Source organism: Pseudophryne corroboree, chromosome 7 (genome assembly GCF_028390025.1).
Source record: "Pseudophryne corroboree isolate aPseCor3 chromosome 7, aPseCor3.hap2, whole genome shotgun sequence".
Classification (NCBI taxonomy): domain Eukaryota; kingdom Metazoa; phylum Chordata; class Amphibia; order Anura; family Myobatrachidae; genus Pseudophryne; species Pseudophryne corroboree.
Window position 1 is genome coordinate 10,073,219 of NC_086450.1, and position 14,138 is coordinate 10,087,356.

General features: G+C 46.2%; 1 protein-coding gene across 1 annotated transcript in view; it reads left to right on the forward strand.

Annotated features, from left to right (window-relative positions):
• PLEKHM3 (pleckstrin homology domain containing M3) overlaps window positions 1-14,138 on the forward strand; it is a 340,328-nt gene that overhangs the window by 58,503 nt on the left and 267,687 nt on the right. The window contains exon 3 of the mRNA XM_063932670.1: window positions 5,094-6,017. Within this exon, the coding sequence (XP_063788740.1) occupies window positions 5,094-6,017 (924 nt within the window). The remainder of the gene's footprint in view (window positions 1-5,093; window positions 6,018-14,138) is intronic.

Below are 14,138 nucleotides of genomic sequence, written 5' to 3' on the forward strand. Positions count from 1 at the left end.
CCGTGTCACCCACTATCTCTCCCCTGTTACCTTCCATCTCTCCCCTGTCACCCACTGTATTTGCCCTGTCACCCTCTGCCTCTCCTTGCCACCCCCAAAGCTTTCACAGAGGTATAAACTTAACTTAGTATAAGTAAAGTATAAACTTAACATTTGCATGAATGTATTAAAAAAAAAAAACATGCAGTGACAGAGCTCCAAAAGATGCTTATCCCTGCAATGTGTAAGCAATGAAGTGATCACATGTTTTGTGCCCCCGCAGTGATAGTGTGCATGCTAAGACTGTTGACCACGCCATTCTGCAGTAACTTGATGGGTTCCTGTAATCATTTTTTTTTTCAGAGGTGGCTCTAGAGCAAAATAGTTTAGAAATCCCTGCTCTAGGGACTGTTGTGTGTGAAAATCCTATTTCTGCCCCATTCTGCTGTTTGGGCTGAACAACAACTGAACCTCTTAACCACTCCTGCACGCTTTAATGCACCAAGTTGCTGCCACATGTTTGCTTGATTTAGATATTTGCATTAATGAGCAGGTTTACGTAAAACAGATGTGTATAAGGTCATTCTGTCTATCTATGTAGTCCTGAGGAAAGGACGCTAAACCATCCTGAAACGTCGTCAGTGAGGGTGAGATGTATCTTGCTGCTGCATGATGTCATGTCTGCATATCTTTCTGCATTTGGTTTATAAAGCATTGATCTAAAAATCAATGAGTGTCGCATTTGTTTCTCAAGGATTGTTTGGTCCTAGTGTTACTGTCATTTTTTATACGTTTGACACACAAAGGTTTGGCATTATATTTCAGAAACTGGACATCTGGTCACATAAATGAGCGTTCTATAACAGATCTACTGTATGAGGCTCTTTTGCAAATAAGAGGAGCGAGACCAGAGGAAAAAGCAACTTTCAATTTAACAGTGGCTCCCTGGGGTCTTGATACTTTTGTATACAGTATTACCAATTCCTGTTGTTTCATCTGCCCTCTTAAACATCTATTTTCAGTAAAGTACAATGTAAAAGCTGATCCCAGATATTAGATCATTTACTGCGATTAGGTTTCTTTTGTTCCATTTGAAATCCAATTTTGCCGTTTGGGGAAGTAAATTAATTTGACGGATATTACAGTTTTTGCTGAGAATGAAAAGAAAATTGAGCTAGTGGCTCTTAACGGAACCTCCATGGCAGCTTCCATCTTGACCTGAGTTCTAAGAGACATTTATTTATTTTTTTAATTTAATTGACCTTCCCACTTCACGGAACATGGAGTGACCAGGTTGCGGTCGGAACAGAATCCTGAGCACTTGTATTTGTGTTGAGATCAGCCAAGCAAGCGCGGCTTTATAGAGCTGGGAGGGGGAATGAGGGCGCAGAAGTAGACATCTCGCCGGAAGGCTGAATGTGGCATCTGTGCACAGAACAGAGCGTCTGATTGCAGCAGAGATTTGTCAGCCTTTTATTGGATTAACAGGGAAAAATGGTCACAAAATACATAACCATTATGGGTACTTTAAAGGGATTAGTGTGAGTTTCAAAGAAATATAATGGCTCTTTCAGGGTTTTTTCCCCCCAGAATGCGTAATGAATGTTATAGAGAAAAAAACCTCTAGGTCTTTAGACGTCTAATTTCACTAGACGGAGCTATATTGCTGCAAAACAAAATTGAGAATATTTTTAATGAAAGTCTTGTACTAGCATAGAAACATTGGCCCTCATTCCGAGTTGTTCGATCGCTAGCCGCTTGTCGCAGCATTACACACGCTAAGCCGCCGCCCTCTGGGAGTGTATCTTAGCTTAGCAGAATTGCGAACGAAGTATTCGCAATATTGCGAAAAGACTTTTCTGTGCAATTTCTGAGTAGCTCGAGACTTACTCTTCCAGTGCGATCAGTTCAGTGCTTGTCGTTCCTGCTTTGACGTCACAAACACACCCAGCGTTCGCCCAGTCACTCCCCCGTTTCTTCAGCCACTCCCGCGTTTTTCCCAGAAACGGCAGCGTTTTTTCACACACACCCATAAAACGGCCAGTTTCCGCCCAGAAACACCCACTTCCTGTCAATCACATTACGATCACCAGAACGATGACAAATCCTCGTAATGCCGTGAGTAAAATACCAATCTTCATAGCAAATTTACTTGGCGCAGTCGCAGTGCGAACATTGCGCATGCGCAATTAGCGGAAAATCGCTGCGATGCGAAGAAAATTACCGAGCGAACAACTCGGAATGAGGGCCATTGAACGTATAAGATGGTTTATTTCCTTGTCTGAGCCTGAATGTTCTTTTTTTATTTATATTGCACACATACTGTAGGGTCTAATTCAGACCTGGTCGCTGCTGTATTGCAAATTTGCAGATGTCTGCGATCAGATAGCCGCCGCCCATAGAGAGTGGAAATGCGCCCCGTGCAAGTGTGCGAATCCATGTGTACGCCGTGCGAAAACTTCACCAGACAGCGGACATCTGCAACTCCGTTCACAACTCACTCACCATCAAATGATTTTTCCAGTCTGTGCGCAGCCCAGGACTTACTCCTATAGTGTGATGAGGACAGGCTGATCGGGGCCGGAGCTGACGTCACACACCCACCCTGAAAACGCTTGGGAACGCCTGCGTTTTTCTTGACACTCCCTAGAAAACGGGCAGTTACCACCCACAAACGCCCTCTTCCTGTCAATCACCTTGCGTACACCTAACAATTGAAATTTTCACATCATTCTGCCGCTGTTTGGGCTCGCGTCTGCGCATTGTCGTGCATGCGCAGTTATTCGATAATCAGCCGCTGTGTGATTTCGCACAGCAGTGATCAGGTCTTAATTAGACCCTTATTCCGCAGCGTTGTACATAAATATTAGAGTATAATAGGTTTTGGTTTTTTTTTTTTTGCATAAATTACAAATCAAATGGCGTATTAAATACAAGGACAGACTCCATCAGGTCTCGGTGAACAAATTAATTCTGGTGGTCTTCTAACCATGAGAACAAGGCAGGAAGCTGAATAAAGATACTAAATTATGAGGGAAATTTGCCCAAAGCATGGAGACAGATAAAGTACCAACAAATCAGCTCCTATCTTTTTTCAAACACAGCCTGTAACATGACAGATTGGAGCTGATTAGTTGGTACTTTATCACTCTCCACCATATCTCTAAATCACCTCCTATGTGTCACTATACACTGAGCACTTGTTTCCGTGGAGCCTCCTTCCCCGGCCAAAACCATCTGGAAATTCACTCACTAACATGATTCACCGATGTCTCAATTTCCCGTGACACTTCTTTATTGCCGTTCCAAATCACATGACTCCATCGCTATATTAAGATGCATGTTAATAATAATAATAATCGGTCATTAATAATGTACACCCTGGCAACCTCTTGTACCTTTTAGTCCCTGATTTATATATATATATATATATATATATAAATACAATTTTATTATTGTATTGTTTTTTCACTTTCCCCTCGTTCCCTCATCAGTGTACGTGTCTATCACAGTTACTTAGCACCAGTCTCCTTCACTTACATTAATTCTATATGGTGTAGTGGTTAGCATTACTGCCTCACAGCACTGAGGTCATGGGTTCCATTCCCATCATCTCTCTAACTGTGTGGAGTTTGTATATTCTCCCCGTACTTGCGTGGGTTACGTCCGGGTTCTCCGGTTTCCTCCCACAATCCAAAAATATACTGGTAGTGTAATTGGCTCTCAACAAAATTAATATGTGTGTGTACATGTGGTAGGGAATATAGAGTGTAAGCTCCACTGGGGCAGGGACTGATGTGAATGGGCAAATATTCTCTACAGCGCTGCAGAATATGTGTGCGCTATATAAATAACTGGTAAATAAATAAAAAATATGGGGTAAGCTTTTATCACTTTGTTTTGCAGTAATAACGAGTGTGTTTGTGTTTTTATAATGGCACTTTTTTTTCCCGGCACTTTGTTTTGTACTTTCTCTGAGGATTGAGTATACCCGCTTCTTGGGTCTCCGTTTGGATGGTCAACAGACATTAGATCGACCACTATTGGTCGACATTGACATGGTCGACATGACCATATGGTTGACTCATGAAAAGTGGTCGACACGGGACAGGTCAACACGTGAAAAGGTGCGACACGGCTTTTTTTTTAAAAATTGATTTTTAACTTTTTCATTCTTTACCAACCACATGGCCTACGATTGGGAAAGGTAACCTGTTCTGAGCGCAGGGAGGCACCTTGCCCGCAGCTCGTTCGCCATGCAAGGGGACGCGGTGCACTAACTGGGGTTCCTGGTCATGTTGCGGAAAAAATAACACCAAAAAAACAGTAAAAAAAACAACAACACATGTCGACCTGCCCCGTTTCGTCCATTTTCATGTGTCGACTATTAGTACCTGTCGACCAGTAGTGGTCGACCATTCATACCAGAACCCGTTTCCTGTGATACAATTATTTAATTGACTATTTCAAATGCTCACGTAGTTTCCTTTCAATCCAGATATTTCAGAATTGTTGCTAGGGTCTACTTACATTGTTTTATCTATTTTCAGTATATGATGTTATACTGAATGTGGGTGACCTACTGACAGTGTTTAATATATTTGCATTTTATCACATATACCTGTGCTCAAATCTCACCAAATATCCCTCTTTGGGGCGCCACGGACTTTGAGATTTAGCCGCGCAAAACGTCCCTCCATAGACCTTTCCCCCTAAAATATACTTTAATTGTTAGGTTAAACTAAAGTTTAATTAAGAAAATCCATTGATGATTATATTTCGGTGCATGATTATTTAATGAACTAGTTACCAACCCATCCAAACGACGGAACATAACAGTAATATCAGCACTGTCAGCGCCTAAACGGACCAACACTTGAATTGCACTCTTAGCTGCCATCTAGTGCCCCGCCGGCGTGCAAAACACTTCAATTCCCCCCCACAGAGGTGAGGAGCAGCTTTAGCCTTTTATTATATAGGATATATTAGGTGTCCAAATTAGTGTTTCATTATATTAACAGAACAATATTATTTATACGTTAAATAATGCCCAAAAATACAAAATTAAAAAAGTTTCAACCTACTGAATAATATGGCCCCTTTTTGTTTTCCAGAACACATGATGCCAAATATCCTCAAGAAGGGATTCCTGGAAACTCGGAAAACTCAAGAACCGGTTTGGCGTGGCTGCTACGCTGAGATCACTGCGTTCAGCCTGCACGTCTACACTACAGATAGCAGCGGGAATCATAGCGCCATCGCTGCCTATCCCCTGGCTGATATTGAAAGCATCACTATCACCGGAAGCCACGAGACCAAGCAGCTGGATGTCTTAATGTCGGACAACAGGCAGCTGCAGCTGAAGGCCGATTCCGCCTGGGAGGTGTTGGACTGGGGGCAGAAGTTATGGGAAGGAGTGCGGGCACTGACTTTAGTTCCAAGGCATATGAAGAATCAGCATGAGGTCCTAACCAGATCAGCAAACACAGGTGACAGTAACGCGGACTATCTGGAAAACCACAAGGCCAATGAAATTTCAAGGACCGTAAGCTTAGCCAACGGGTATCACCAAAATATATTGAAAACGGGGACTCTTTATCGATTAACAATGCAAAATAACTGGAAAGCCTTTACGTTTGTCCTCTCCAGCTCCCACCTTACGGCGTATCAACTCGGCTGTCTCGGCGAGGATCCATTGCTCAGCTACGGCATTGACCTGTGCCTATCTGTCCAGATGGACGCTCTTGATGGGTACGACTCCTGCTTCCAAGTCATTTTTTCTCAAGATGTTCTTCGGCTTCGTACGGAAACCTACCAGAAAGCCCAAGAATGGATGGAGGCTATCATCTCCGCTGCCAACGTTGCTAAAAAGGCCGACCAGAGTTTCCTGGTGCCTCTCAGGAACAAGTCCAAAGAGCGACCATCATTGAGGGATCTGCAGAAGAGCAAGCGTCAATCTGTGACCACAAGTTTCCTGGGTATCTTGACGACTCTGGCTCTGGAGAGGGGACTCACCGCTCAGAGCTTCAAGTGTGCAGGTGAGAATTCCTGTTGTATCCTAGCTATTAGGCCTCAACAGGTAGGAAGGACAGGTGGCATCTGCTCCAACAGTTAGATGCTGGAATATGACTTGGTGGCACCATGCACCAAAAATGTCACCAAGTTTTCTTTCAGGTTGGGTGCCGGAACAAAATTCAGGGGTAGATGCAGAGTGTTTATTCAATTGTTGTGCTTGGAGTGCCGTTCCTTTTTCGTGCATATGCAGATGCATCCTCATACATCTAGCCTCAATACGCCAGACAGCGAAGATTGTCACGTGACCTGGCATGCGAAGAGGGGCTATTTGGCGTGACTACCGCAAGGATCTATGAGAACTTAGCTGTAGATATATGTGCAGCAATTTCTTTTCTTTTTTTTTCTGCCATTATCCAGAATTCACTAATTGTCATCTCTTCACTATCAGAAGAGACTTGTAATGCACAAAGGAAGTTACTGGCGCCCCCAGCGGCGACTCCTACCTCGGAGGAGGAGGGGGGCTGCCTCTGGCCGTGCTGCCAGTTCCCTTCTCCCTCCTCCCTGCCGCGAGTCCCTGCTCCCTCGTCCCCGTCGCCGGCTGGATCCCGGCATCTGTATAATGTAGTTTACAGATGCCAGGACCAGTGCATGTGCAATAGCGACGGTACTGCGCATGTGCAAACCCCGTCTTTTATGGACTGCATCGGCTGCAGTCCGTAGAAGCCGGCCAGGGCTAACGAGGCAGGGAGCTGGCTTCTTACAGGAAGCCAGCTCTCTGCTGTTCAGAGCCCAGTCTGGCAGTCCCGGAGGGAGGAAACAACTCTCAATGGGACTGCCTGTAGTGTCTGTGACTGGCAGGTAGGATAGGATATAGGAATAGCAAGTCTGACGGACTGCGTCTGGCTTCACTGACACTCTGAGATGTGGCGGATTTTACCTGGGGGGGTCTGCCACTGCTGGCACCTCATAAATAGATGCTGATAACACAATAATTGTCTGTGCTTCTGCGCATGTACAGCACCATCTTGTCTCTGTGGTAGATCGCCACCGCGGGACACGGGCCTGTTCCACTTAGCTTAGTGAGACCCTGCGTCTACAGCGTTGTTCACCGCCTGCTTCCTGCACCGCTACCCACATACCGGCACCTGTATTTTCTGCTCAAGCTCCGCTGCACGCTGAGTTACAGCTACATTCAAGCTGCTGCTAAATAAACCACTTCTCTGGTTAAGTGCTGGGCTGTTCAGTGCCTTCAGGGCATCCGCGGGTGTGTACAGTACTCTGCCTGACCATCTGCAGCAGTGCTCACGTAGGCGGTCATTCCGAGTTGATCGCTAGCTGCTTTCGGACGCTGCGCAGAGATCAGGCAAAAAAAAAACGGCACTTCTGCGCATGCGTATGCGGCGCAATGCGCACGTGCGTCGTACTATTACAGATGCAAGCCAGGTCGGGAGCTACTCTTGAAGTACAAAGGCATCGCCGCTGTGCGATACCTTTGTACTTCTGCGGGGGGGTGGGGGGGGGGAGTGACATGCGGGGCGGGATAGCCCTGCGCTGGGCGTCCCCCCGCATGTCAGTGTGAACGATCGTAGCAGCTACGATCATCTCGGAATGACCCCCTTTGACCATAGAAACAACCAACAGTACCGTGTATCGCTATTTGTGCAATGTGACGCAATGGTATGTGTAAGCTACTCCTGGAGGGTAGATGGAGGGTAAAACTATTAACTCCTCTGTGACATGGGGTAACTGCGCAGAGGAGAAGAAATAAGATGTGACTGATGGATGCCTCGAAGTCTCAGTAGCTACGTACACAGGGGCCTAAGTCAGGTTGGATCACCAATTGCAATCCAACCGGAATTTTTGAGTTCGCCCGGCGGGCACATGCGCAGTGCCCATCTTTGTGGCAGCGCTCTGTTTCCCAGACAGAGACGGAGCATTGCGGGAGTGGCAGCGGGGAAATGGATTAGGGGGGGGTGGGGGGGTTGCGGCGCTTAGCGTGCTGTGATGCTCGGCCCTCAGCATGCAAGGCAAAGGATTGCAAATTCTGCTTAAAAGCTGAATTTGCAATCCTTACTGAATAGGGGGCCTAATTCAGAGTTGATCGCAGCAGCAAATTTGTTAGCAGTTGGGCAAAACTATGGGGGTAATTCAGACCTGATCGCTCGCTAGCGTTTTTGCAGCTCTGCGATCAGGTACGAACTGCGCATGCGTATGCACTGCAATGCGCAGGCGCGTTGTACGGGTACAAAGTGGATCGTTGCTGAGCGATGGGATTTACAAAGAATCCATTCACACAGCGGATCGCAAGGTGACTGACAGGAAGAAGGAGTCTGTGGGTGGCAACTGACCGTTTTATGGGAGTGGTTGGAAAAACGCAGGCGTGTCCAGGCGTTTGCAGGGCGGGTGTCTGACGTCAATTCCGGGCCCGGACAGGCTGAAGTGATCGCAGCGGCTGAGTAAGTTCTTGGCAACTCAGAAACTGCACAAAATGTTTTTGTACCGCTCGGCTGCACATGCGATCGCACACTTGCACAGCTAAAATACACTCCCTGGTGGGCGGTGACTATGCAAACGCAGGACTGCAAAAATCAGCTAGCAAGCGATCAGGTCTGAATTACCCCCTATGTGCACTGCAGGGGGGGCAGATGTAACATGTGCAGAGAGAGTTAGATTTGGGTGTGGTGTGTTCAAACTGAAATCTAAATTGCAGTGTAAAAATAAAGCAGCCAGTATTTACCCTGCACAGAAACAATATAACCCACCCAAATCTAACTCTCTCTGCACATGTTACATCTGCTCCCCCTGCAGCGCACATGGGGGGTCATTCCGAGTTGTTCGCTCGCAAGCGGATTTTAGCAGATTTGCTCATGCTAAGCCGCCGCCTACTGGGAGTGAATCTTAGCATCTTAAAATTGCGAACGATGTATTCGCAATATTGCGATTACACACCCGTAGCAGTTTCAGAGTAGCTTCAGACTTCAGTTCAGTGCTTGTCGTTCCTGGTTTGACGTCACAAACACACCCAGCGTTCGCCCAGACACTCCCCCGTTTCTCCGGCCACTCGTGCGTTTTTACCGGAAACGGTAGCGTTTTTTCCCACACGCCCATAAAACGGCCAGTTTCCGCCCAGTAACACCCACTTCCTGTCAATCACACTACGATCGCCAGAACGATGAAAATGCCGTGAGTAAAATTCCTAAGTGCATAGCAAATTTACTTGGCGCAGTCGCAGTGCGGACATTGCGCATGCGCATTAAGCGGAAAATCGCTGCGATGCGAAGATTTTTACCGAGCGAACAACTCGGAATGACCCCCATGGTTTTGCCCAACTGCTAACAGATTTGCTGCTGCGATCAGGTCTGAATTACCCCCATGGTCTATATACACCAATAATCAGTGCTTAAAGTGGTCCTAGAGAGGTAGTGGAACTCACCCCCCCCCCCCCCCCCCCCTCCCCACAGCGCCCATGTAATAAAGGTATTGTGCGTGCCGCAAAAAAAGGACATGGTCTCAAAAAGAAAGGGGCGTGGTCACACAATAGTAATAATGCCCACAGTACTAGCACCCCGTAATACACATAATGCCCCCCGCAGTAGCGCTTCTTATACAATGCCCACAGTAGTAGTGCCCCTTATATAGGTCCCATAATAGTGGTGCCCCTTATGTCCCCAGGAGTGATGCCCCTTATGAAGTGCCCCCTTTACAATGCCCTCATTAGTAGGGCCCCCATTAGTAATGCCCTTAATGGTAATGCCCCTGTGTAGTATTGCCCCCAGTAGTAATGTTGCCTGTAGTAATGCCCCAGTCGTTTAGCCCCCTGTAGTTTAGCCCTAGTAGTTATGCCCCCAGTGGTAATGCCCCTGCAGTTATGACCCCATTAGTTTACCCCCCTTTAGTTTAGCTTCCAGTGGTAATGCCCCTGTAGTTTAGTCCTCATGTAGTTATGCCCCCAGTAGTTTAGCCCCCCTGTAGTTTGCCCCCCAAGTAGTAATGCCCCTGTAGTTATGACCCAGTAGTAATGACCCTGTAGTTACGCCCCCAGTAGTAATGCCCCTGTAGTTATGACCCCAGTAGTAATGCCCCTGTAGTTACGCCCCCAGTAGTAATGCCCCTGTAGTTATGACCCCAGTAGTAATGCCCCTGTAGTTACGCCCCCAGTAGTAATGCCCCTGTAGTTACACCCCCAGTAGTAATGCCCCTGTAGTTATGACCCCAGTAGTAATGCCCCTGTAGTTATGCCCCCAGTAGTAATGCCCTCCTGTAGTTTGACCCAGTAGTAATGCCCCTGTAGTTATGACCCCAGTAGTAATGCCCCTGTAGTTATGCCCCCAGTAGTAATGCCCTCCTGTAGTTTGACCCAGTAGTAATGCCCTCCTGTAGTTTGCCCCTAGTAGCTTGCCCCCTTGAATTTTGCCCCCAGAAGCTTGCCCCCTTGTAGTTTGCCCCCAGAAGCTTGCCCCCTTGTAATTTGCCCCCTTGTAGTTTGATCCCTTGTAGTTGGCCCCCAGTAATAATGTCCCCCAGTAGTTTGCCCCCAGTAGATATGCGCCCCAGGAGTTTGCCCCCAGTAGATGCCCCCCAGTAGTTTGCCCCCAGTAGATGCCCCTTAGTAGTAATGCCTCCCAGTAGTTTGCCCCCAGTAGATGCCCCTTAGTAGTAATGCCCCCCAATAGTTTGCCCCCAGTAGATGCCCCTTAGTAGTGATGCCCCTTAGTAGTAATGCCCCCCAGTAGATGCCCCTAAGTAGTAATGCCTCCAGTAGATGCCCCTAAGTAGTAATGCCTCCAGTAGATGCGCCGTTACAAAGGAAAAAAAACAGACAAAACACAGACCATACTCACCAAGCCCCGCTCTCGTGTCCGGCCGCTGCAGTCCTCTGGGCGCCTGCTCCTCAGCACTATGGGAGAGACGTCATGTCGTCTCTCCCATAGCGCACAGTGACGGGCGCCCGCTGGTAACACAATCTCAGCGGGCACCTGGCATCACCCTGCAGCGCCGGCCACACATCGGGTTAGGTGAGCCGGAACTGCGTTCCGTCTCCAAGTGGAACTGACAAAAAGCAGTTCCGGCTAACTTTAACCCCTGCCAGTAATTATCCTGACGATTTGCACTGATCAGAGAATGTAAATCTAGTCCTTACTAAATATTGGGGCTATATTTTAGGTCAGGGGTTCAGTCTGCTTCCCTTCTTGTGCTGCAGGGTAACCTACGTGCTGCACGCCCGCTATAATCCACCGCAGGAACCTCAGACTTTACTTCTCACCCCTCTGGTTGGTTGGGAGGGACAGACGGTGGTTGGGGAGAGAAGGACTTTGCTACAAATTCTTCAGTTATTTAGGGCAAATTCCAGTAATTATAGTCATTGTGTCCTGGCTGAATGGTGCCGCGTACAGAACAAGCCAGTTCTAATTGAGACCTTACAGGAGGTACAAATCCGTCCTTTGTTCAGCTTGACAATTTAGTGCCAGAAAGTGGCAAGGTCCGAATGGGAATCACACACAAAGCTACAGTAATAACCCGCTCTTGTCCTGCCAGAGGCAGTAGTCCTCGTTGAAGTTCCTTTTTCTGTTCCACATTCCGCTGACATGTCGACAGCCCGGGACGGCCTTATTTATTTAGTTAAAGTGATTAAATTGTAATAGCCCAGGACAGGCCATTGTCTTTCTTTCTGCTAATCCCTGCTGCAGAGACTCCAGCTGTCTCCATTAATTGATGGACAATGGCCTGCCGATAAGGGAACATGTTGCTGGGACTAAATTTCTTCCTCATGCACTTTAAGCTGAATGAGGCTGTCCTCCTTTCCTTTGTTCCCCGCAGCTCTGGGACAAGGGCTGAGCAGTGTAAACAGTCGGAGGAGAATGGGGCTGGCGGTGAATGGGGCTGGCAGTGAATGGGGCTGGAGAGGCCCGGGCCTAGCAGAAGACAGTTTGAAGTGTGTCTGGGTTTCTTTGGGAGCTTTTTTATTTGCTTCTCTGTCCTCTTACATGGGAAAGGCAGCGAGAACGCAGCGGCGTACAGCCCCGGCATGCAAAGCGCATCTCTCCTAATCCCCGTGCACACATCCCAAGAAAGTCACTAGGGGGGGGGGGGGGGGGGGGGGGGGGGGGGGGCAAATGCTAAAGAATACAAATCTATGAATTGCTGACACTGCGGCATCTTAATCCTAAACTTGCCACATAAATGATGGAATACACTGGTGGATGTTGCAGCTGTACAGTGCACGGTACACTACAGATGCGTCCTCATACATCATCGCTGCAGGCGCGCCGAACAGCCCCTCCCGGCGCGCCAGGTCCCGTGAGACTCTGCTGGCGTCAGGCGTCTGTTTTGCATCTTTTTTTTGAGACTGCGCTGATTAATGTTCTGTCTGACACTTGTATATCTGTGTGCGTCAGAGTCTCTGGTCGGGATGTTCCGAGCCTCTCTACGGTACATCCCGCACTTACCGCATTGATACTTGCTGACCGCAAGCCTATGGGGTTTCTTCCACATGCGTTGTGGAACCCTCTCCACTTCACATAGACTTCTACAGGGTAATGGCAGCAAAAGCTGGCGTTACCCTGCACGTCGAAGACCCGGCGGATGGAGGTAAGTACATACGAAAATGCAGTAAAAACACCCAAAAACCGGGGTTTTTACCGCATTTTCACTTTAGTACATCCCACCCTCTGAGCCTAATTCAGACCTGATCATAGCAGCAAATTTGTTAGCAGTTGGGTAAAACCATGTGCACTGCAGGTGGGGCAGATGTAACATGTGCAGAGAGAGTTAGATTTGGGTGGGTTATATTGTTTCTGTGCAGGGTAAATACTGGCTGCTTTATTTTTACACTGCAATTAAGATTTCAGTTTGAACACACCACACCCAAACCTAACTCTCTCTCTCTGCACATGTTACATCTGCCCCACCTGCACTGCACATGGTTTTGCCCAACTGCTAACAAATTTGCTGCTGCGCTCAGGTCTGAATTAGCCCCTCTGACTCTACACGAAGCGATACAATGTAGCGGCCGCAGCTTTTTTTTCAATACAGGTTCCATTCTGCTGCGTATACAGACTCCGTCACACGCAGTACACAAGTGTCAAATATCACATTAACCAGCGCAGTCTCTTCTTGTGTCGCGTTGCAACGAAGACACGTTTTCAGCAATAAATAGACGCCCAATGCTAGCAGAGCTGCGCGAGACCCGGCGGTTCTCACGCCGAGTATCTCACACTGCGTGGCGTATTGAGGCTAGAGGATACTGTATATAGTATATATAGATAGATATACCCAGTGTAGATACTGTATATTCAGAGTATAGATAGATATATATAGTCTAGATACTGTATATTCAGAGTATATAGATAGATATACCCAGTGTAGATACTGTATATTCAGAGTATAGATAGATATATATAGTGTAGACACTGTATGTTCAGAGTAGATAGATAGATATACCCAGTGTAGATACTGTATATTCAGAGTATATAGATAGATGTACATAGTGTAGATACTGTATATTCAGAGTATATAGATAGATATAGTGTAGATACTGTATATTCAGAGTATAGATAGATATACCCAGTGTAGATACTGTATATTCAGAGTATATATATATATATATATATATATATATATAGTGTAGATACTGTATATTCAGAGTATAGATAGATATACATAGTGTAGATACTGTATATTCAGAGTATATAGATAGATATACCCAGTGTAGATATTGTATATTCAGAGTATATAGATAGATATATGTATAGTGTAGATACTGTATATTCAGAGTATAGATAGATATACATAGTGTAGATACTGTATATTCAGAGTATATAGATAGATATACATAGTGTAGATACTGTATATTCAGAGTATATAGATAGATATACCAGTGTAGATACTGTATATTCAGAGTATATATATATATATATATATATATATATATAGTGTAGATACTGTATATTCAGAGTATACATATATATACACAGTGTAGATACTGTATATTCAGAGTATATATATATATATATATATATATATATAGTGTAGATACTGTATATTCAGAGTATAGATAGATATACATAGTGTAGATACTGTATATTCAGAGTATATAGATAGATATACCCAGTGTAGATACTGTATATTCAGAGTATATAGATAGA